General features: G+C 41.7%; 2 protein-coding genes across 7 annotated transcripts in view; both read right to left on the reverse strand.

Moving 5' to 3' along the window:
- The window catches only part of RSBN1 (round spermatid basic protein 1), a 31,717-nt gene extending 22,803 nt beyond the window's left edge, over positions 1-8,914 (reverse strand). Inside the window, exon 1 of the mRNA XM_083620162.1 lies at positions 8,400-8,914. Within this exon, the coding sequence (XP_083476288.1) occupies positions 8,400-8,856 (457 nt within the window). The 5' untranslated portion in view covers positions 8,857-8,914. The remainder of the gene's footprint in view (positions 1-8,399) is intronic.
- An 8,308-nt stretch (positions 8,915-17,222) lies between these two features.
- Positions 17,223-23,495, reverse strand: part of PTPN22 (protein tyrosine phosphatase non-receptor type 22) — a 37,335-nt gene continuing 31,062 nt past the window's right edge. For 3 of the 6 annotated variants that reach the window (XM_083619772.1, XM_083619771.1, XM_083619775.1), the window contains 4 exons: positions 23,107-23,207; positions 22,104-22,134; positions 19,488-19,565; positions 17,223-18,587 (listed from right to left, as the gene is read on the reverse strand). In XM_083619772.1, the coding sequence (XP_083475898.1) occupies positions 18,523-18,587; positions 19,488-19,565; positions 22,104-22,134; positions 23,107-23,207 (275 nt within the window). In that variant the 3' untranslated portion in view covers positions 17,223-18,522. Of the gene's footprint in view, positions 18,588-19,487; positions 19,566-22,103; positions 22,135-23,106; positions 23,208-23,495 lie in introns of those variants that run through there. The other 3 variants (XR_014549461.1, XM_083619774.1, XM_083619773.1) reach the window with 3 other exon arrangements.

A 23,495-nucleotide genomic window follows, 5' to 3' on the forward strand; every position in this document is an offset into this window, starting at 1 on the left:
GAGACAATGGCTCAGGATGGAACTCAGAAGCACTGAGTGGCACTATTTCTGAAAGTATTCATGTAGCTGTCCAATTGTTGTTGGCTTCCAACTCCTGTGAACACCACCATCAAGGCCAATGGTAATTGTTGGTGGAGGTTGGAGCCCAGCAATATCCTAGGGCCCATGCAATTAAGACAAGAGATGCCAAGATTTGGGATCTCATGCAGACTCAGAACCTGCATTCTACTTACTTGCTACTCCCAACTACATCAGCACCAATGTATCATCAAGTTAGACTGTCTCTGGCCCGTATCACCAGCAGTAAGCCATGCCAGCTTGCTGAAGCTACACAGTGTAGGCTGAATTTTCTCACCCAGATTCTGTGCTTTGCTTCATCCCCAAGTTTCCCCTTTGATGGTAAGCTTCAATGGTTATCAGTAGGAAGCTTTCCACAAAACCTGACCTATTTTACCAGTGGATTCTTTTACTAGGATTTGTTAACTACCAATTGAATAAAGCAAGTCAAAATCATCCCTAGAAAAAAGGATTTTCAGAAAAAATGTAAACAAATGCTTTTTTACTTATTTCAGACTGTGATTACCATGTGTGTGGACTTATTGGCTGCATTCATACATAGTGCCAACCTATGGTTTGTTCAACATATCATCTCATGCACAAGCCATGTCTTGTTTCTCCAGAATTCAGTTTGTTTTTCATCAGCACTTGCCACAAGCCCCTGCGACTTAATCAAGGCTGTTGGATTCCAACGTAACACCAACATACTGTATTTTAAAAACAATTATTGGCTTATAAGGGAACTGCAAACCATAGCTTCACATGGTAGTTATTTGCAAACAAAGCTATTGTGTGGCTGATTTACAAGTGTGCCTATGTTCGTAATGGTCTTGGCATTATGCTCAGTACATAAATTACCCTTACTGTCTGACTACAGGATTCCTGCGAGGACCAAGCACCAAGGCTTGGTTCACAAATAGCACTAAACTAAACTATAGCACAAACCACCAAATATGCAGGCCTTGGAAAGGAGGCTGTAACTGCTTTGCTACTCTCCACTCGTCATTCATTCTGCTGCTGCACTAAACTACGTCACAGTCTGAATTGACACGTCATTCAAACCCAAGCTTGTGGTTTAACTCTCTCCAGACAGCTTTACATTTTTATGCATATAGGAAGAAAAAGTATCTGTGCACTCCCTAATGAATTTAGACTTCATTGGCTGTTATAGATGACTTCTGGTTTTTATTTTATTTTATTTTATATATTGTAAAACCTGGAATGTCATGAACCATGTGCATTGGTCATGTGCATTCCACTATCTCACATGTTTGGTTGGGGAGATGGTTAATGTTGTAAAATGCAAAAACAATTTAAAAAACAAAAAACCTAAGGCTGTATTATGTTCCTTAGGTTTAAGCAAGCATCTAACACTTTTCCAACCTATAAACACACCTATCCCCATTAAATGTATAGCCTCACTGACAGTGTTAGAAACTCAAGGTATATAAGCTAGGCATCAAAAGGCACCTTAAACCTTGGTTAAAGTCAACAAAACGGAATGTCTAGGCACCATGGGGGGAGAAATGAATATTTTTATTATTTTTATTCATTTCATTTCTATTCTGCTTTATATTTTAAAGAAAAAATCTCAAAGCAGTTTACAACACATTAAAAAATCAAATAAAACAATCCAGAATAAAACAAATTCAAACTTCAAGGAAAATATTTCAGATCATTCTGTAAGTTACATTTTGTTTTCTCCATATTATTTACCTACCTAATTTATGCAGCTGCTCCATAGCAGAAGTACTCTAGGAAACCAGTGTGGTGTAGTGGTAAGAGCATGAGACTTGGACCTGGGAGATCAGGGTTCAAATCTCCACTTGGTCATAAAGATCACTGAGTAACCTTGGGCCAGTCACAGCCTCTTAACTTAGCTGACAGGGTCATTGTAGGGATTAACTGAGGAGGGGGGTGAACCTTGTACCCTTTGGAGAAAAAGATGAGATATAAATTCAATAAATAAGCCCTTCTGCTTACCTGCTTAAGAAAGCTGGAGGGTGAAGCCAAATGGAGATGTCAGTTGCCAACCTGGCATCCAAAGATCTCCACATGATCGCAACTGAACCCACACCACCACACCAGTCACAAAACTCACTTGGTGCCTGAGGAATTTCTAGCACTGCACATGAGGCAACTACCATACTGAAGCAACACATGTCTGAGTCTGATCAGTGTCTAGATAGAAGACCACATGGGAAACCCATGTATACCACTTTGAGTTCTATGAGGGAAAAATGGTGAAATAGAAATCATAGAATTGTAGCATTGGAAGAGACCATGAGAGTCATCTAGTCCAACCCCCCTGCAATGCAGGAATTTTTTGCCCAAACCACAACCCTGAAATTAAGTATCTTGTGCTCTACCAACTGAGCTATTATATCCAACTAAGTTCTACTCATAGTAGACCCACTGAAATTAATGGGCCTAAGTTAGGAATGTCGATTAATTTCAATACGTCTGCTCCAAATAGGATTAGCACTAGTACTAGATACAACATATAGTAATTTGTTTTTAATGCCTTCCTTTTTTTCTAAAAATTAAAACATGCTAATTATAGGACATCTGAAGAGTTATCTGAATGTGGACATAATTATATACATGCATCCTAGAAACAGTCACCTGAAAAAGTTACACTTTTGAGACTACTCAGACTGACATTGTATATATTTATTACTTTTCTACCCCAGCCTTCTTCAAATGCTCTAAGGTCAGCTCACACAAAAAAATACAATGAAAATACAAATGTTTTAACAAAACATTTACAACAGCATGGCAGTGGATATACACAGGATACAAATTAAAATTACACTAAGGTTTTCAAAGGCCTGAGTCTTCTTAGAGTGTCAAAATATATCCATCTTACATTACTAATCTTATCAAACTGAATTTTTAGCAACTGAAAGCTTTCTATAGAAAGTACAGCAATGGAAAACTTCACATTAAATATCACTGGTGGGGCTCTCCCAATGCTAGCACAGAATGGAGGACTCTGATATGCCTTATGCCTTAAAGGTAAAGGTACCCCTGACCATTAGGTCCAGTCGCGGACGACTCTAGGGTTGCACGCTCATCTCACTCTATAGGCCAAGGGAGCCGGCATTTGTCCGCAGACAGCTTCTGGGTCATATGGCCAGCATGACTAAGCTGCTTCTAGCGAACCAGAGCAGTGCATGGAAATGCCATTTACCTTCCCACAGAAGCCTATTTATCTACTTGCACTTTGACGTGCTTTCAAACTGCTAGGTGAGCAGGAGCTGGGACCAAACAATGGGAGCTCACCCCATCGTGGGGATTCAAACTGCCTACCTTCTGATCGGCAAGCCCTAGCCTCTGTGGTTTAGACCACAGCGCCACCTGTGTCTCGCCTTATGCCTTACACAACTGAAATTCCATGGTTGCTTGAAAGTTGGTCCAATTTATTTAAATGAGTTTGCTTCTAAGTAGGATGCCTTATGCCTTACACAACTGAAATCCCATTTTAAACATCCTAGCTGCTCGTATGTCATGTATTATTAATGAAGTATTGCTTTAAAGAAAACTAAATGGAACTTTATTGAACAATTGACTGATTCACCATAACACTAAACCATGTTTAGCAATATGTGAACAAGGCTGAAGTGTTTCTGAACAGTTTTCAGCCCACACTCCACCCCTTCCTGTGCTGTCCATGGTTTGAAGCTGGCAAACAATTTGTTTGTAGTAAGCCATGTTAGCAGATAATGCTATGCCAATATTTAAAACTGAAAGTAAACTTAGCATAAATTGTCTTCCTAGTCTCGCAGGAGGGGAGGGTGAGCATAAACTTGATGCTTCACTCAGGGTCACTCATTCATGTAGCACTACATTATGGTTTAGCATTACATGTAAACCAGTTTCAACTTAGACCTCTACTACTGACATTTTCAAAAAGTGTTCGCACACTGTTCTGACATTACTGGAAAAGTTTTTCAACCTTACTAGGAGTTACTACTTGTTTTAGGAAATCCAGACATCTAGGATTTCACTAGTCCCATAGAACATATTGTCTATTGCATTTGAAGTCACAGGATTATGGGACATTAGAATCTACCTCACACAAAGTCAAACTATTGGTCCATTCAGCTCTCCATATTGTCTACACTGACTAGTAGCAGATCCTTAAGTTTTTAGACAGGGAACATTCCCTCCTTGAAGAAGCCAGAGCTTGCACCTGGAACCTTTTGCATGCAAAGCATATGTTCTACCCACTGAGCTACAGCACCACTAGTGTATTGATCTTTACAAACTTCATGGCAGCTATTTCATACACAGCCAAAGTTTGCCATATTTGGCATGTATCTTATAAGTATATATTTATTCCCCATATCACAAAAAGCCAGGTGTAGGGGTGCTTGATACATTACTGCTTTACTGCCTGTAACTGACTACAAACTACTATAATCTTGGTACAGGCTTCCATGGAGACACCAATTCCATAGTGCCCAAGCTTTTCCAGTTCCAGGAAACTGTATGAAGTTGCATGAATATAGGCATCCAAGCAACCATGTAGGAAAACCTTTCCATTTAGTAAATTACTGAACTTTTACTAAATGTAAGAATGTGTGGCAGGAATATGTTCACCACTGTACTGCATTTAAAATTATACTGTCATTTTAGTAATACAGAACTAGGCAACTATATGGTAGAAACCTTATCTGGTGGCTCATTGGTCATCTGGTGACTCATACTATGTGTAAAAGTGATCTGCAAGTAATGCATCAGGTAAAAGCAAAGGTAGTTTTGATACATGCCTACTCTTCTTCCCTCTGCTCTCAAGAAGGTCCACCACCTTAGAATTCCACAAATAAATGGTACACACCCACACCCCAAACTCTTTGAGAAAGGATTCTATACAGACTCATCTTTCATCTTGATTCTTAACATAAGTGTCCTGGTTTTTCTGTTCTCAAAAAGGTTTCCAACTATATATTTCCACCAAATTAGAGAAGACTAAACTACTAGTACTTTCATAAAACCCTGCATCAGGGGATATTCTGGTCTTTGAGGTAACAGAAGATTGCACTAGTGAAGTTGACAGCACTTTTTCCATGTTCTTTAACTATAGCTATTGGTTTGGAAGGCTTATGTACTGCCATGAAATCACTATTATTTCTGGCACCCAGCTACTTCATCTGCTGTTCGCTCAGGAACAGCTGCTTCTTAGCCTTCTCAGATGAGAAACTATCTGCACCTCTGGTATAATCCAGTTCTTGTCATTCTTACGATTGGCCACAAGCGTTTCTGAGTGGTTATATAAAAAGTAGTGTGTTATGCAGGTACACACAAGAGCCAGGACTGTTGAATGTACATGACACCCAACTTGGGCTTGCTGCCATGTATTATAGAATGAGCCATAATTATCAGTAAATGCAGAACTAGGACAAGGTAGCCCTACTACAGCTCAATTACCTTTGCATGAAAAGAGCCTGTGCTTTAAAAATCTTTAGCAAACAAAGGCGAGACTGTGTGTAGCATTCAAAGTGATGGTACAAAAATAAAAAGGTCTTATTATATAACTCTGTCATCAAGGAAGTGGAAGTGTTTTTCTTCAGCCAAAGGCCTAAGTAACACACATCAATAGAGCAAAATATTAGGCTCTTCTCTCTCTTTTTCACTGAAGAGTGTCCTCTGAATAACAGTTTCAACTAAGTTCAGTAGGCATTACAATGCTTCTTTTTCATATTAAGTGCATTCTAACCACAGTGAATATGAGGGATTCTAATTTTTCACTGAAAGGTAATTCTAAACACATTAAGCAGAGTTCTAATGAACTAATGTGATGAATTTCATCTCTCCCCCCACCCCACTACTTTTGACACATAAACTTAGAGGTCTAATCATGCACTTATACAGTTACCCAAATACTACTTGCAAGCCACAAGTGGGATTTCACTACTGATGTTATTCCACATTGGTTTGTCCTACTAAATAAATCACAGGAGAGCAATAATTAAAATATTCTCAGTCTAGTATACAGCAAGCAAAATTTGTGGATTATATCCTGTTCACTACAGGAAAAATAAATGGAAAGGGCCTTACCTTACACTAGTACTGACTTTCTTTAACTGTTCACTGTACACAAGTGTTTCAAGTTTCAAAATCTTCTTCATAATATGTTCTTAACATAGCAAGAATCTTGGTCACTCAAATATTCTCCTGAAGAACAGGCCTACAATAAATTTTCTTGATACCAGCACTGATAGGCATCAAGTGAAATTGTTCTTCTGCCATCGTGATATTTAACAGACTTACTGTTCAAGTGTTTATTTATCCAAATCTTATATGCTTAAATATGGTGTTGCTTCATTAGCAAGGAAAAAGAACAAAGAAGGTTTTTGCCTCCATGTCTATAATAAATGTCACAGCATAGCTGACAACTGCCTAGGCTAAAAGTCATCATTACACTTCAGTACTATAGTGTCCTATAATAATAGGTCTGCTACTGTTTCATTTATCAATATGTCATTAGTGTCATAATATGGTTAGTAACTACCACGCTGTATTCCAAACTAGAAATCTCAAGTTTCTGTTTGAAATTTGGTAGCTATCCTTAGATTGCAATACTAAGCACAAAAGTAAATCCTACTGAACAACTGGATCATACATCTGAGTAAACATGTATAGGAGTGTTAAAACAAATTCTGCCTAAAGTGATACAGCACCATAGCGACCTTCAGTCGCTAGAATTGTACGACTAGCATTAGGCCCCACTATTCTATTAGATACGCAGGGATTTTACAGAGATACTCACAAACATGTCACAAGCAGATCACATGTACTGAAGAGATCAAAAGTTTCTACTAAAGCAATTTCAAAACTAGATATGCAACTGTTAGTACCACAAACTTCTGAAGAATAGCCAACTGTCTAAAAGAGGGCAAGCTATCTAGAAGCAGGGCAGTTTAAAAACCCACTCATCTCTTTTTTAAAAGGAAAAATATTGTAAGAATTAGAGACATTAAATATATACACTTTAAGCATTCCAAAAGACTCAGGTATGCTCACATGAAAGTTTCAGATGTCTGCACAATAACATGTTTATGCTCCCAATAAGCGTGTAAGACTTTAATATGCAGCACCCCTAACTAAACAATTTAGCTACTGACTTTTTAAAAAGTTGCAAAACTAGAAAAACTGTTCAATGAATCAAAAACAAAATGTTCAGATCAAGACTTTTTGTAAGTGTAAAAATAATATTGCAATATTCTGGACACCTACCCCACTAACACTAGTCCAAAAACAGCCATTTTGTACCAATATATATACTTGTTGGACTTCTTGGGTTAAGGAGTGTTCAGTCCTCTTAAGAACCATGTTTCTTAAGTGTGTGTGTGTGTGTGTGTGTGTGTTTACATACCAGCTTTTCTTCCAAAGAGCTCAATGTGGTGTACATGGTTTTCATCCTCCCCATTTCATCCTCCTTACCCTGTGAGGTAGCTTAGGCTAAGAGATGATGATCGGCCCAAGGTCACCCAGTGAGCTTCATGGCTGAGTGGGATTCAAACCCTGGTTTCCCAGATCATAGTCCAACACTCTAACCACTACACCACACCAGCTCTTTTTAAAAAGTTCACTTTTATCTTTGTTTAAGTTCTATTGCCACAAGAGTGAGGTTTCAAGAAACACACTGCATAGAGCAATCCCACTACTACTATCCTACTGCATAATTGAAATCAGGAGCAAGCATAAAGATAGACAGATAAGACACTGTCAAGAGAGAATGAACTTTAGCTCACCCTTTAACCCTTAACAAAACGGGCAACTAACTAAACATATCACTATGCAACATCTGGAGGAAAGCAAGAGATTAACTTAAATACGTAGTGAAGAAATGCAGCTGAGGAATGACAAGCACAAGCATTTAAAAGGCAAGAAGGAACTCTGACAGGGTCAGGCACGCCTTAGCAAGCCAGCCTGTCGCTAGCCAACTGACAAACGAAGGTGAAGTCCTCCAACAGGTATATAAGAAGCAAACTCCGCCACCCCACCTGGCAGCTCGAAGGGGCACCCTCCGCCGCCAGAACCAAATGCAGCGACCTCTGCCTTTGACTGGGCCCACTATCCCGCCGCGAATTTCAGCATGCAGAATCTAATAGCCAAGCGACGCACAGAGATGCATTTCCCCCGCTCTGGCCTCCAGGAACCGGACCTGGCAGATGCGCTGAAAGGCAGCAGGGGGGTGTCGCTAACCTCCGGCGTGGGGCGCCACAGACCGAGGGGCGTGGGGCGCGCGACTACCTGCCGGGCAAGGACCTCGACCCAGAAGGGAGACTCGACCCAGGGGGACTGACGGGCGCCCGCCCCCCACCGCCGCTCACCTCGCTTGCTGGGCCGCCCGACGGCGCCGTCGCCGGAGCTTCCCCGCCTCCCCTTGTGCAGCTTCCCCCCGGAGGAGCGGCCGGGCTCGCAGTCGGCGCTGTCCGGGCGGTGCCGGTGCCGGTGGTGATGCCGCCGCTCGCAGCGCGGGGCCTGCGCGGGGAGGCTGAGGGGGGAGAAAGTGAAGAGCCCCGCTGCGGTGGACGCTACGGAGGGCGCCGCCGACAGGCCGGGGACGGCGGCCGGCGGCAGCGGCGGCGGCGGCTCCGCCTGAGCGGGCCCCACCACGAGCGGCTGCTGGCTCAGCTTGGCCCTCTTGCACCCTCCGAGCTCCCCCGGCGGGCCTTTCCGCTTCCTCCCCCCTCCCCTGGGTCTGCCCGGCCGGTCGCCAAGTGGGAGCGAAGGCGTCTCTTCCGCGCCCCGGGACACGGCGCGCACTGCAGCGACCTGCGCAGCCATTTCACCGTCTCCCTCACACACATTTAAATGGCCCGAGCGCCAGCTGCCACCGCGCAGGCGCCGCCTGGTACCCCCTGGGAATTGTGGTCCGGGCGGGCACGCCGGGAGCTGTAGTTTTCGGGGACTAAGCGCATGCTCGGCTGCGCACAGCTTGCTGGGAAAGCAAGTTTTCGTTTTGGCTCCGGGTAGTTCTTGAAGGAGAGGAGCGTGCGAAGAGTCACGCAGTGCGGCCTAATCACGTGGACTGTCCGTTTACGTACTTCTGAGAGGAGGCGGTGGCGGTGGGGTAGCTGCCGCCAGGGACGGGAGACAGTCGTCGTTCAGCTTTTTGCTGTGGTTTAGGGGTTATTTTGGAACCTATTTTTAGTTGCAAGTTTGAATCCCGGAAAATAAAAAAACAGCATTTGGCGACAAAGTCTCTGAGCACATACAGAGTGCATTTCATCATTGTTAAGTAAACAGCTAACCCGCACTTTAGTAAGAAGAGAGAGGACTTCTATTTCAGCAGGGTCCATTTTAGCGGTCATGATTATTTTCTGTACGTTTATGTTACCGGTTTTTTAAGCCAGCTTCGGGAGCACGGAATTCTAGATCTAATTACTAATTTTTACCGTGTTCACAATGGCAAAGTTGCCCTTGAAAGTGTAGCTTGTGAAATTTCTAGAGGAAATAAAAGGTACATTAGACTATTTTAATTATCTGAACTTAAGCGGCGTGCATAAAATTTAGAAAGGAGTAAATCCTACTGAATTCGTTGGAATTTACCTTGGAGTAAACAGACTACATACTGTTTATTTTAGGTTTAGTCATGATACTTTATGGTGATAGTGTTGATAGGGACAAATGGATCTTTGTGTCAGTAAAAGAAAACTGATTTGTCCAATAAGTCAGCGGCCACACACAAACACACCTCCCCCCAATCCTGCACATATTAATTGCTCAGGAAAAGAGGTATGTCTTTGTCCTAGTAGCAGCAGTGTAGAGAAGCTCATGGGCCTGCTGTTAAAACTGAAAAAATAATCTTAAAAAGTTTGAAAAGAAAACCAACTTCACAATCTCATCTTCATAGACAAGAGGTATAACTTTGGAAGAGCCATGTAAAACACAAAGGTTAAGCTGTTAGCTGCACTTGCAAAGAACCAGGATTTGTGTTGTCTGTAATTACCAACAGACTTCCTTTTCTTCCTGATCCTGTAGAATATAAATTGGTCCAGTGAGTTTTGAAAGTGCTCTTTGATGCAAAGATAAATGTTTTCCCTCCTCAATTAGTACTGCGTATAGGTGTCTGCTAACAGATGTTTAGGAAGCTGTGTTTCAACAAATAGTGCATTTGGTGCACATTTTAAGTTCTGGCCTAGTTATCTCTGCAAGTGCTACAATCTAGGTCCTTCATCCTGAAGCTGTCAATACTCTGCTCAGGTGTATTATTTTGCCTAACTAGCAATCCCCTCATGGCAGATATTTGTTCTGCCAGCTTAAAGCATAAAAAGTTCAGCTCTTTTTCAGAGAACTCCAAAAAGCATTTGAACTTGGACAGCTCATACTTACTTAATGAAGAAGCAGCAGCAGCATTCAGACTGATAAACTAGGTCACTCAAATATTTCAGTTAATCACTGCTAGAGGGAGCTCTGTTGTTTTGTATTTTATAGAAGATCAAAGTTGTTAACTTGAGTACAGTACAGTATGTACAAGGATGAGAGTCTGGCAGATAGAATTCAACTCAACTGTACATCTGCTTATAGGATATATGCTTCTTTAGACACATTACTCTCTCAGTATCATACAGGATAAGAAATTTGCATTACTTAAGCCAAACAAAGTAGAATACAGTATAGGAAGCTGCCTTATACACAGCCAGACCACTGGTCCATCTACCACAGTATTGTCTGTTCTGACTGGCAGTAGCTCTCCATGGTTTCAGACAAGGGATATTACTATCCCTACCTAGAGATGCCAGGGATTCAACTGAGACTTCCTTCATGCAAAGTACTGAGCTGTGGCACATCCAAGGTGCTGTGTATGTTCTGAGACATACTTTCAGATCACAGTGAGTGGTAGTGAGGGCCAATGGTGCCCCGGATGAACTGGATATGCATCCTAGGCAAGGGTGAGCAGAAGACTGAGCCCATTCTACTAGTATATCTTCAAGTGTTTTTCAGTGCCTCAGCATTTCAGACTCACTGTTGTTCTAATAATATCAACAACAAAATGACACACACATTAAATTGGACAGCCAAAATGAGGGAAGTCTAGGGTAACTAGGAACAGACTGTGAGCTTAGATCCATTCTAGAATGCAAAACCTTTGTCCTCTTAGTATGTACCTTGCACCCGTCTCCAGTTGATGAGATATCATGGTTCTTCTTGTAAAACAAAATAATCGAAAACAAAGTGAATTGTGACATCTGACTTAAAACATGTCTTACCCAAAGTATTAGTAGTTGTAGTAGTAGTAGTAGTAGTAGTAATACACAAAATAAATTGCATAAATAACTTAAACTACATAAGCAAAATCTCTTGAAAAAGCACTTAACACTTGAACAGTTCCTCAAATAATCCTAGATCTAAAGTATAGGTGGGGAATCATTTGTGTATGGTGATGGTGAGTAGACCAGAGCCAAAAGTAGGTGAGGATGACCCATTTGTATGCATTCACATATCCAAAAAACATTTGACATCAAAACTAGAAGGGTTTAAAACCATTTCTCCCGGGTAAGCTTCCTTCTGGGCTGATCTGAAGGCAGTAGCTGAGTAGTGGGAAAGAAGGAGCTGTGTGCTGCTGATCAGCAGGACTGGTAGCCACACTTCACCACGGCTCAGAGCAAATCTCTTCCTCTCTCTGGCTTTCCTTTTTCAGCAGCTCTCACAAAAATGCATCAGGCTCCAATGGAGGAATAGAGCTATCTGTTCTTCCCCTCCAGGAACTTGCTGGGTGGGGAGGGGGGAGGAAAAGAAAGGAGAAGCAAAACTTTAAACTGGGTGGGAGCCCTCCACAAAGTGCATTTGGACCACAGGTTGAAGGTTCACCATCCCAATATAATATATACTTCAAGAATTTGTGGAGAGAAAAAATGAACTCCAGAAAGCAAAAATTATTTGAGTTGAGAATTCAGAAGGTGTTCCCAGCAGGTGGAAAGTTTTAGAAACTACAGCGAGACACAATGATATATCTATTACCAGTACTGCCATAATGTTTGTTTTAAATATGTCTATCCTGCCTTCCAACCTAAATATCAAAGGCAGTTAACCCCATGGATTAAAACAATTCAAAACACATTAAAGTACAATTTAACAAATACTATAGCCTGTCAACTATCAAAAATTGAAGACATGCATCTTGAATGTCAAACGTATAAAATACTTGAGTAGCTGACAAATAGACAAACTTTCCAAATGACAAATTTGAGACAACCCTATGCTCAGTTGGTTAGGGTGTGCTGTGGTGCATGCTTAACTGGGATTAAGCATCTTTCAACAAAGTGGGACTTGCCTCTCAATAAACATCTTTAGGACTGCACTATTCATGGAATACAGTTGCTAGGCATACTGCATTTTACATAAGGATTGGTTTTTAGAGGCATTTAGTTTGAGGTGTTCCATATATTGCAAATATGAACCCAAATACTTTTGTGTTAAGAGGAGATAATTCTTCAAAGCAAACAAGCCCACTAATTGCTATTTGATGTACATATGCAAACTGTAGCAGCCCCAGGCTGACAAGCAGCCACTTCTAAAATCTTCCCCACCTTCCAAACGAAATACAAAAGTAGTCTGAACTGGAAATGCACATTGAAAGACAAGGAACTGATATAAAGTTGCTACTTGGCTCTGGCATTCTCTCTCTCCCTTTCAAGTTTAGATTTGCATCATTTAAAATAGGTGTGCAAACTGCCACCTCCCTGCTCGCCTGAAGCATAGTGCTTCAGTGTTTGCAGTGAGAGATGATGTTCTAGTCCTTATGGATAAAATGAAAACTTAGCAAATCACACAGTCCAGTTGGCATCCACCCAAGAGTTTTTAAAGAATTCAAATGCGAAATTGCAATAGTGTAACCAAACTATGTAACTTGTGTCTAAGATCAGTCTCCATACCTCACTGGAAAGTGGCCAATGTAACACTAATGCTTAAAAAAGAATCTTGTTAGTTATATGTCTGTTCTGAGAAAACTGGTGGAAAGTATTGTTAAAGATAAAATAACCAAGCAGATAGAAGAGGTGTGGGGAAATTTTGGCCTGCCAGATGTTGCTGAACTGTAACTCTCATAATCCCTTGCCATTGGCCATGCTTGCTGGGGCTGATGGGAGATGTAGTTCAGCAACATCTGGAGGGCCAAAGGATCCCCACACCTGATACAGAAGAACAAGTCTTGCACCAGAACCAGCATGGCTTCCATGACAATTAGACCTATTTCACTAATCTATTAGAGTCCTCTGAGAGGGTCAACAAACATATATAGGTAATCCAGTTTACATAGTGTACCACAACTTAAAAAAAAACCTTTCAGTGCACATTGGGAAAAACCAACCTTAGTGTCAAATATATACATTTATGGAGTCTGAACTGGTAGTGACTGACTAGGAACAATACCTTGAGGTCATAGTGGACAGCTCAATTAAGATGATAACCCATTGACCCAGTGTGTTGCAGCTGTTAAAAAAGCAAATTCCATGCTAGGCATCATTAACAAAGGTACTGAAAATAAAATTGCTGGTGTCATAATACTGTTATACAAATCAATGGTGCGACAAGTCTTGATATATTATGTGCAGTTCTGGTTGCCTCACCTCAAAAAAAGATATTGTAGGATTGGGAAAAGTTCAGACAAAGGCAATCCAAATGATGTGATGAAGCAACTCTCCTCTGAAGAAAGCTTATGGTGCTTGGGCCTTTTTAGTTTAGAGGAAAGAGCAAATAGAAATGATAGAAATGTTTAAAATTATGCATGGAGAAAGGAGGTGGAGAAACATTTTTCTCCTTACAGCATTGGAATTACTCAGAGAAATTTGCACTAAAATGCTGGTGAATTTTCATGAGGGTTTCTTAAAACCTCAAAATGATGCAAAATGTGGAGAACTGAATTTAAGACTGGAGAGAAACTGAGGGAACCAAAACTGACAGATCCTTCCATCCCTATGTCTGAGTGCTGGACCTGTTGAGCCCCTGGCCTGATCCAGCAGACCTTTTTATGCCTCTAGTCAATGAGGAATATATTGAACCGATAGAACGTACTGGACACCCATAGGAAACAGCACCTTTTCTTCTTAATCTGTTTAGCTGAAAACATACTTAAAAGAATACAAACTGGTGCAATCTCACACAGCCACAAAAAGAAGGAAAGAAAATAGGTTTGATTACTCCCAAATCTGCATTTAACTCCAGGTTTCTTTCTTTTAAAAAAAGATCTGAGCTAAGCATGTTTATTTTTAATTAAATCCTTCATGGCAAAATTAGAAATTCAACACATCTGTGAACTGAGTAATTAGGAAAATCGAGATTTGCACACAGAGTACTAAAACAGTTGGCAAGTGCTCTGTTGTTCGAATGTTTGGCTACAATGGTTCCTATTAGCATTCGCCTAATTAAAAGATTATTCTGAAATAGACGAAGCATAAATTACGCCTTGATTGCCACAGGATTTTCTATTGCTTTTCCAAAATCAGGAAGAGGCTGACTGAAAGAGAGGAAGTAAGCAGCCCAGTCCATCTAGAAACAGATTGCCCAGCAACAGTCTTGCTGTGTGCTGCACTCTAGTTGCTGTCTGAAGAAGAGGAAACACAGCTGGCTTATCCAGTGTAAGGCCAGTTCTTCTTTTCACTCATTCTACACTGGCAGAGGAGACACGACACAAGAACGTCCTTGTAGATCTGAGAATTAATGAAGTTCTATTGTTGCATGGATGTGCAGATATGGCAGGCAGGAATATTTTGCCTCACTCCATTTGTAGATTCAATTTTTTTAGCCTTAGGAAGACCCATGTGTAATTCCATTTTTCTCCCTCTTTAAATGCAGCAGCTCCCATAAAATTTGTTGTCCTATATAGAAATTGTATACATCCTTTCTTACATCTCTTAAAACCAACAGGTCACGACCACATCAACATCCTGAGAAGGGTACTGATTCCCACAGACCTACAATTTCCAGCACCCCTAACAAACCACAGTTCCCAAGATTCTCCATGACTGCAAAAGTGGTAAGTGTGTTTTGAATGCATAGTGTGGATATGTGCCCAGGCCATTATTCACATGTCCACCCCAATTACATACAAAGCCAATGGTATGTCTTACTTTTACAAGAGAAATAGCACACAGGAGAGAGGTGCTGATCCTCTCCTCTCTTCACCTTCCCTCCCCATAGTTACTTTTCTTCTTGTATTACCAGGAGTGAGCCATGAACAAAGAAAAGTGGCTGGAACAACTGACTATGAGGAAGTAAGGCATAGAACAGGGGTCAGCAAGGTTTACCTCGCCTGAGCCAGTTCACTCCCACTGAGATCACTCTGTGGGCTGGATCGCATCTGCGCATGTGCAGATGCGATTTCCAGTGTCTCTGTCTGTCCAGGTGCCATTTCCGATGCTGCGGAAGTGAGTCCCCGCTCCGTGCTGTGCCAGTTTAGTGCAGCATGCAGGGACTCGCTGAGTAGGCGGCTTGGTTCGGGGGCAGCTCGGGGGCCGTTTAAACGACCCTGGGGGCTGCTTGTGGCCCATGGGCCGCAGGTTGCCGGCCCCTGGCATAGAAGCAGGGGATGTTCAGTGCCCCTCTCCCAAGCAGCCTCATTATGAGAGCCAGTGTGGTGTAGTGGTTAAGAGCGGAAGACTCGTAATCTGGGGAACCGGGTTCGCGTCTCCGCTCCTCCACATGCAGCTGCTGGGTGACCTTGGGCTAGTCACACTTCTCTGAAGTCTCTCAGCCCCACTCACCTCACAGAGTGTTTGTTGTGGGGGAGGAAGGGAAAGGAGAATGTTAGCCGCTTTGATACCCCTTCGGGTAGTGATAAAGCGGGATATCAAATCCAAACTCCTCTTCTTCTTCTTTATGAAAAAAACCTCTGTATTATATGTGAACAAGGCAGCATTTCAAGTTCTAGTTCTAAGATATTTACAACAGGAGTGAAAAAGCAAGTTCAAAGCCCTCAGTGTATTCATTCGACTGTTTCTATTTATTTTTTTTAATTGATTTTGTTTTAATCATCTTGTCACATGCCACCCTAATGTCTGAGCAGTGCGAAATTCCAGAGGTTCCAGGTGCTTACCCAAGGTTTGTTTTTCCTTGGAATGAGGCACAGCGGAGACTCTGCTGTCTTTCGGATATATGGATTATTTACATATATATATACAACCTGAGTCTCTGATGGTGGGGTTCACAGCATTAACACCCCAAGGGGGAATTGCTTCCCCCATAGCCGCAGCCTTAGATTCAAACAGAAATCAAGCACTGTTCTGTCTCTCTCACTTCCCAGCTTGCTGCTTTGCTTGCATCCCTCCAACTCTCTGCTCTGAACTCTGGTTTTGTCTTTCTAACTATCTGTGAATTGGGGGATGCTCCCCCACCCTGAGGAGGGCCCCCCATTATTGCTGTTCCCTTTAATGACCCATCACCCAGGCTATCACCTCACCAGGGTGCTAGCCTGGGTATTCCAAGAATTAGAAGTGGGGGGGGCAGACATTCAGCCTACCCCCCCCAAAAGCCGTCATAGCATTATTGTTTATTGTTTTTATGTTGTACACCTCTTAGATATTTTTTAAAATATTAAGCACTCTATAAATGCTTTTAAATAGAAAATGAAATAATTCACACCCCTGCAGCAAAATAGATTCCACTAGCACAAATAAGATATAGACATTATTGTACAGTACGCAGTTGGAGTCCATCCATGCATTTGTCAGGGAGATCCAGGGAGGTTGAATATGTCCCTTTCCTCATCTCCAAGGCAGCAACTAGATGCAACTAGAACAGATGCTAACCTGACAGTGAGAGGAGCACTCTTTGTATTAGAAACACAATGAATCCCACGGTAAAAGAGCCATGCAAATATATCAAAAATTGAATAACCTGCCTTAAGATTTTCATACACGCAACCCAATTTGCATTCTCTGACTCATTTGTGTTTGTAATTCAAATGAGTCCTTGACCTACATGGCTGACTTAAATTTTTGCTTTTAAGTGGAAGCCAGTCCCTTATCTATCAGAGTTCTGAATATTAGTACTCGGAATGTAGCTGTTGGCAACTCAATAAGTATGTCATTAAAAGTTAAGTAACTTCTTTGACAGTGCCAATGGTAGTGCTCTACACTTTTGAGATAAATCTGAAATATGCACCACTATTGAATTTTGTAGAAATGCAATCTGCAGAAGCAGTAACCAGCATACTAAATAAATAAAACATTTTATTTTATTATATTGCAACTCCCATATAAACATTCCATTAAATGCTTTAGGGTTTTTTTAAGTTTGGTTTTTCAAGTCATTTTTTTTTTTTTTACAGAAATAAAGTCTGTCAGTTGTGCCTGATCCCCCACCCCCCATCTTTGCTCTCTTCTCTAGAGTGTACCACATCTCACTTGCTCCAGCCATCTGGGAGTGTTTCCACAATGCAAATACCTTATCCTGTAGGTGCCCCTTGCATGATGCACCTTATGTGTTTATACACCAGTATTTTGAACATTTGAGCATGGAGAATGCTGCTTCAGTGCAAAGTATAAAACCTTTGCAATCCCAGAATTCTAGCCCACAAACTTGTGAGAGAGAATTTCAAGTTCTGATTGCAAAAGATAGGAGTGAAAGGGCAAATAAAAAACTCCTGATTTTGAACGTTTGGAGAAACAGATCCCAGCTGGAGAAAATCTTGTCACAGGTGTTGAGGCGCCACATGCCAAAGTATTAAAATGGTCAGGAATTATTTCTTAAAATTTCAGCAAGACTCAGGATCAAAAGCAAGCAGTTGGTCTGGAGACACCCCAATGGCTGCTTGAAGGATGATTGGTTTTATTTTAAATGTAGGCAGCCAAAACTGCTTGCTTACTTGTTGATTTTTTAGAGACAGGGCACCTATGGATGGCTGACCTCCTACTTCAGTTACATACCGGAAATCACAGGATACAACTATTGCTTCTGTGTCCACCAACGATTACCTGGCGTCCATTACATTCATGCAAATAAATGTCCTCTGCGTGAGAATACAACAGAGAAATTCCCTACCAATTTCTGATATATTTCAAAAGAAAGGTCTGAGCTTGAAAAAGCCACAACTGAATATCACTCAATTCTTGGAACACAATAATTACTAATAAATAACAGTGCCTCTCATCTTCAGCATTTCCCCCTGCTGAGCCACTTCTTCGCTAATGCCTCCTGGAATGCAGGACCCCCCCCCCCCCCAGGAAAGATGCTGTGGCTTCAGGAAAGGTGTGAGCCCCAGCACTTCTCTTTGTTCGGCAGTGTGTTGTTTTGACAAATAGTACTTCATTGGAAACGTGAACAGAAACCAGGGACTTTCACAGTTCAGTATTATATTTCGTCTATAGTGGTCACACATACTATCTTTCTAGTAGCACGACAACAAAAGCCATTTTGTTCCAAATGATGGTCTTGCCACAGACTCCAATTGCTGAACTGATGACAGAAGAAGGCAAGGCTCCTGCAGAGACAAAGGGCATCAGCAAAGTTCTACTAAATGTTCCAACTTGGTGGTGGATCTCTTGGTCCCTTGGGTTTTGAAAACCGGTTTGCAAAGCCTAGAAAAACAAAACCAAGAAAATGTTACATATGGTAGAGCATGGGTAGGCAACCTAAGGCCCAGGGGCTGGATCTGGCCCAATTGCCTTCTAAATCCGGCCCGCAGACAATCCAGGAATCAGAGTGTTTTTACATGAGTAGAAGGTGTCCTTTTATTTAAAACACATCTCTGGGTTATTTGTGGGGCATAGGAATTCGTTCATTCCCCCCCCAAAAAAATATAGTTCGGCCCCCCACAAGCTCTGAGGGACAGTGGACCGGCCCCCTGCTGAAAAAGTTTGCTGACCCCTTGGCTAGAGGACCCTTGCGGTCCCGTTCAACTCTTCAGTTCTATGGTTCTAAGAGATTAGCATGTGATTCTCACACAAGAATAATAAAAGAGGCCAGCTGTCTGATTCAGCTAATGACAAGTGAGTCTGATATATTGGCATTCATACTGTATACCACATTGCTTAAATTATTTACTCTGGGAGTGGGCTTGGGGAAGAGAGTGCAACAACCCCAGAAGCAAGTATTTTGAAAACTACTGTAATACTGTAGTTTCATAATATGTTGCCATCAAGCATGGTGCTGGTTTAGCTCAGTTGGTAGAGCATGAGACTCATCATCTCAGGGTTGTAGATTCAAGTCCTACATTGGGTGAAAGATTCCTGCATTGCAGGGGTTGGACAAGATGACTCTCGTGGTCTCATCCAGCTCTACAATTCTATGATTCCAAGTTGACTGTTTCATCAGACCCAAGACTATAGAGTGCATTCCTCTAATATCTATAAACTAAAACAATGTGTAACAATAACCATTGTCAGTGGCAAAACAACAACTACACCACCCTTAAGTTTTTTCAAGGTTAGTCAAATAAGGAAGCATCGCTTTTTAAAACAACAACAACAACAACATACCAAACCTCAAAACAGAGCTGGAGTGATTTGATTGATCAGCCTCTGGAACTTTTAAAACTGAAGGTGAACCACAAATACCTAGAAATAGAAAGGAAGATCTTAGGAACTGATAGGCTGCAATCCTAACCCTACTTATTTTGGAGCAAGTCATGTTGAGTGCAATGTCTCAGTAGACATTGTTAGGATTGAGCTGATGGTCCATGTAAACATCACAGGCTTCTTGAAACATGATTCCTGCTGGGGAGGCTGTGGTACTCAGGCTGGGCACAAGTGTGAATAACAATAACACAGAATTTTGAAGACCACTGTATTCTGCATTGTCTATTGGTTGCTCTGCTCCTGAGATGTTTTTCTAGTCACATAGGAATTACTGATCTGTCAGCAAGTTCCTGTGCATCTGCTAAGTGGTTCACATGACCCAACAATAGGGATAAATCGCACGGGTCTTCCCCACAAGTACTGTTCTGCAGGAGGGGGAGGAGTGCTTATTAAGTGACAAAGACCTATGGCCATATTATTGGGTCATTTAAACACTCTCTTAGCTGTGCAGGAGCTGCACATGGATGAGCTGCCTGCATAGAGCTGGAAAAATGTTTAATAGGCACCACAGAACTTGAAGGATCTTTCCAGGAGGCACAGAATATTATGCTGTGTCTGGGGCAACATTCTACGACCTTCACATCACTTTTGTTCCTCTGCCGCACCTTGACATCCTGCTCTATTTAACCCTGGGACCAGGGCCAACACCTTTGTTGGTGCCTGTGATTAAGGCCTAGATCTATACATGTGTTATGTACTGAGTTGAATAGGATCCAAACTGCAGCAGTCTGATTGCTCCTAGAACAATAGGATCCAAAAGGCAGCAGTCTGATTGGTCCTAGAACAATGCAGCAGTATGATTGGTTGGCAGGAACCACCCAATCATGCTCCAGATAGAAGTGAATCCACAACCTGATTGGCTTACAGTAGAATTCCGGAATTAGCCAATCATGTGCAGCCCATTGTGTAAATAATGTATATAAAGCAGATACTTTGAGGGGACATTCATTCATTCCTCCTCACCACTATGAGCTGAATAAAGAGCATGAAATCACTTTGCGACTCTGAGTATATTTCAACATGCCTTCTGTGAACACGGAGATCCAACTGCATTGTCGGGGCTGGACTGTTGGCAGTAGCCGGATGTGTGCCAGAAGCCACAGGACAAAGGCCAGAGTAAAGGTCAGAATCCAAAAGGACAAGTTAGGAGGCAAGGCTGAAGAGCAATCCAGAGGCCAAGACCAAAGACCAACCAATGATACTGGAACACATCAGAGTTTAGGAAGACTTTGTTGCTCAAGCGAGGTTCAGTTGGAACAGGAAGTCCTCCCATACTTATTCTTGTCCAGAAGGATCCTGTAGCCAGCCTGGGTGGGCACAGCCAGTCCAGGGTTCTTCATTGAGAAGCTGCCACCTGCACTTTAGTAGCTCACTACAGAGGAGAGCTGTCCATGGATCCCAATTCTTGACTGTTTCTCTCTTCACCAGTCTAGCGCTGAGACTCTCCTCCTCCAATACCTAAGTGGCTTCCACCTCTCTCTCCATCTCAGGCCCAACTGGCTAAAACAATACTCTCCATCCTGCCCCCCTCAGATTTTTAAAATAAATTTTGTTTTTATTGCAAAAACAAGAAAACAATACAGCATATATTGCGTATCTCTATATCGCTCTATATAAAATTTCTTTATTAAATTTGTCAGTTGCTTTATCTTGCCCAGGGCAACCCAAAGTGACTTACAACCAAACGAAGAGGCAATAAACCCTACATAGATACATTAAAGACAAGAGGAACAAGAAATACATAAAAAATATCGCACCCACAATGTGACCACTAGCTGCTGATACTGCCTGGATTTTGTCACAACGCACATCTTAGAAGGTGCCGTGCTACCAAATCAGCAACGTTGGCAGCGATATTTCCTGCTTTTGTTAATCCAAAGAAGGACACACAGGAAGAGCACCGTAAAGATTTATCAAGGTTTCCTGGAAAACGTTTGAAGGCAGGAACCTGCATCAACAGGTGCATGGAGCAAAGCTTTATAAACCAGCGTTTTAAAAAACAAATGTTTTGTGCTAGTGGTACCATCCCAAGTAGGTCTAATCTAAAAGGCCTGTCATCTATCGTGTGTGGAATGAAATAATGCCCCAGTTCACATAATGAATGTTGCTTCATGGGAATAATAGCATTAGGATCTTGTTGACCCACAGTGATCATAATGTGTAGTTCACCCACCTCTTATACAGAAGAGATACTGAAAAGATGTGGGAGAGGCTTGGCAAGCAGTATACACAAAGGTGTAGAAAGAGTTCACATTTTAGAAATTGCCTTCTCTGTTTAGTATTCACAATGAGACCTCTGCAGATAAACGTAGATCTTTAATTAATTCCTGGTTCTGAAACCCTCTGAGATGCACAGTGAAAAACAGTGGAGCTACGTGATAGGTCTTTATTAATCCAGCAAAACTACTGAGTGCCTTCATCTCCCAATAGAATTGTCCGGGGTTATGGTTCCTTGGCTCAGACTACAACACAGCACCGCCGCAAAATATAGACAGTCTATAAATTCAAAAGACTTACTGTTCTTCACATTTCGTAAAATTTTCAAGCTCTAGGGGGGGAAACACAGAAAAATTACGGTGTTGCAAAAACCCTGCTTATTAAGAACAGATCTATTTGAAAAATAAACTACAGGGAGCAACTGTCATGAGTACCTGTCAAAAGGCTGTCCCATATTCTACCCACCCAACTCATTTAATCTGGATTGACTGTTTCTGCAGGAAGTCCAATAAGTAAAAATAAAATGGAAATGGTAAACATGGATCAAATTGGATGGGGGGATATAGGGTGACATTTGAGAAGCACTGAGTGTACAATCAATTGCTGTGTGGAAGCACCCTAGATCAACACAAGCAGCCCATTCACTTTCTGGGACAGCAGAATGGAATTCTCTTCCAGTTAGAAGAGGAAGAGGTTTGTTCCCCTTTGCATTGAGGCTCTAGTAACCCTTTAAAGGTGAAACAAAGGCAGCCTTGAGTTGCATCACAATGGGCCATTAATTTGAAATTAAGGTCCTTGGGTATATTTCCTTCTGAAAAGAGTGAATCACTGTTAATTTACATATTTGATTATTACAGCTTAACTGCACAGGTAGCAAAACTGCAGTTTCTGGTTTCATATGTACTGTATTTGCTTCTCTTTCTTGCTTAGAGCGCTCCCTAGTGTTGTGAATGAGAAATGTTCCAAGCTCTGATTTTTACCAGAGGATCTACCAGTTAAAAACTTATTTCTTCTCCATATTATGGATGGAGTCAGTGGGGGAGAGAGACACCTAACAATTGTTAGGTTGTGTTTTTAAGCAGCATAATGTGGGCTAAAACTGGAAAGTTGGGTAGTCATGTATTCTACCTAACAGAAGGCAGCCCTCCGTCAGAAGACAGTTCTCTATTTAAAGATAAAGAACTTCTGCACAGCTGAAACTTATATAATTAGTATGGAATGGGGGAAGCCCTGCTCCTCTGCTAATAGAAATGTTACAGTCGTCTCTCCCTCCACTTCTTATGCATTCTCTATGCTCCTTTACCTTACTCCTCCTGAAGCATTTTGCTTCCTTTGATGACTTGTCTGTTGATCTAATCACAGATTCTCCGAAACTCACAGCATTGTTCGTAACAGATGGTTGAGCTAGAAAAACAAAAACACACTTAGCAAAACAATAACTGTATCGATGCTTTCATATACATGGGAAAACCTGTAGACCTCCAAATGTTGCTGGACTCCAATTCCCAACAGCCCTAGCAGTCAGCATGGCTAATGTTCATGGATTATGGGAGTTGTAGTCCAACAACATCTGGAGGGTCAAAGGTTACCTACCCCTGCTATATATGGAAGGCATCATTTGAGAAGAAAAAGAAAACAAACCAATTCTTCCCCCCAAAATATGGCAATTCTTTCAATATATTCTTTCAATAT

Source organism: Podarcis filfolensis (genome assembly GCF_964270895.1).
Source record: "Podarcis filfolensis genome assembly, chromosome: 6".
In the NCBI taxonomy this organism is placed as follows: Eukaryota; Metazoa; Chordata; class Lepidosauria; order Squamata; family Lacertidae; genus Podarcis; species Podarcis filfolensis.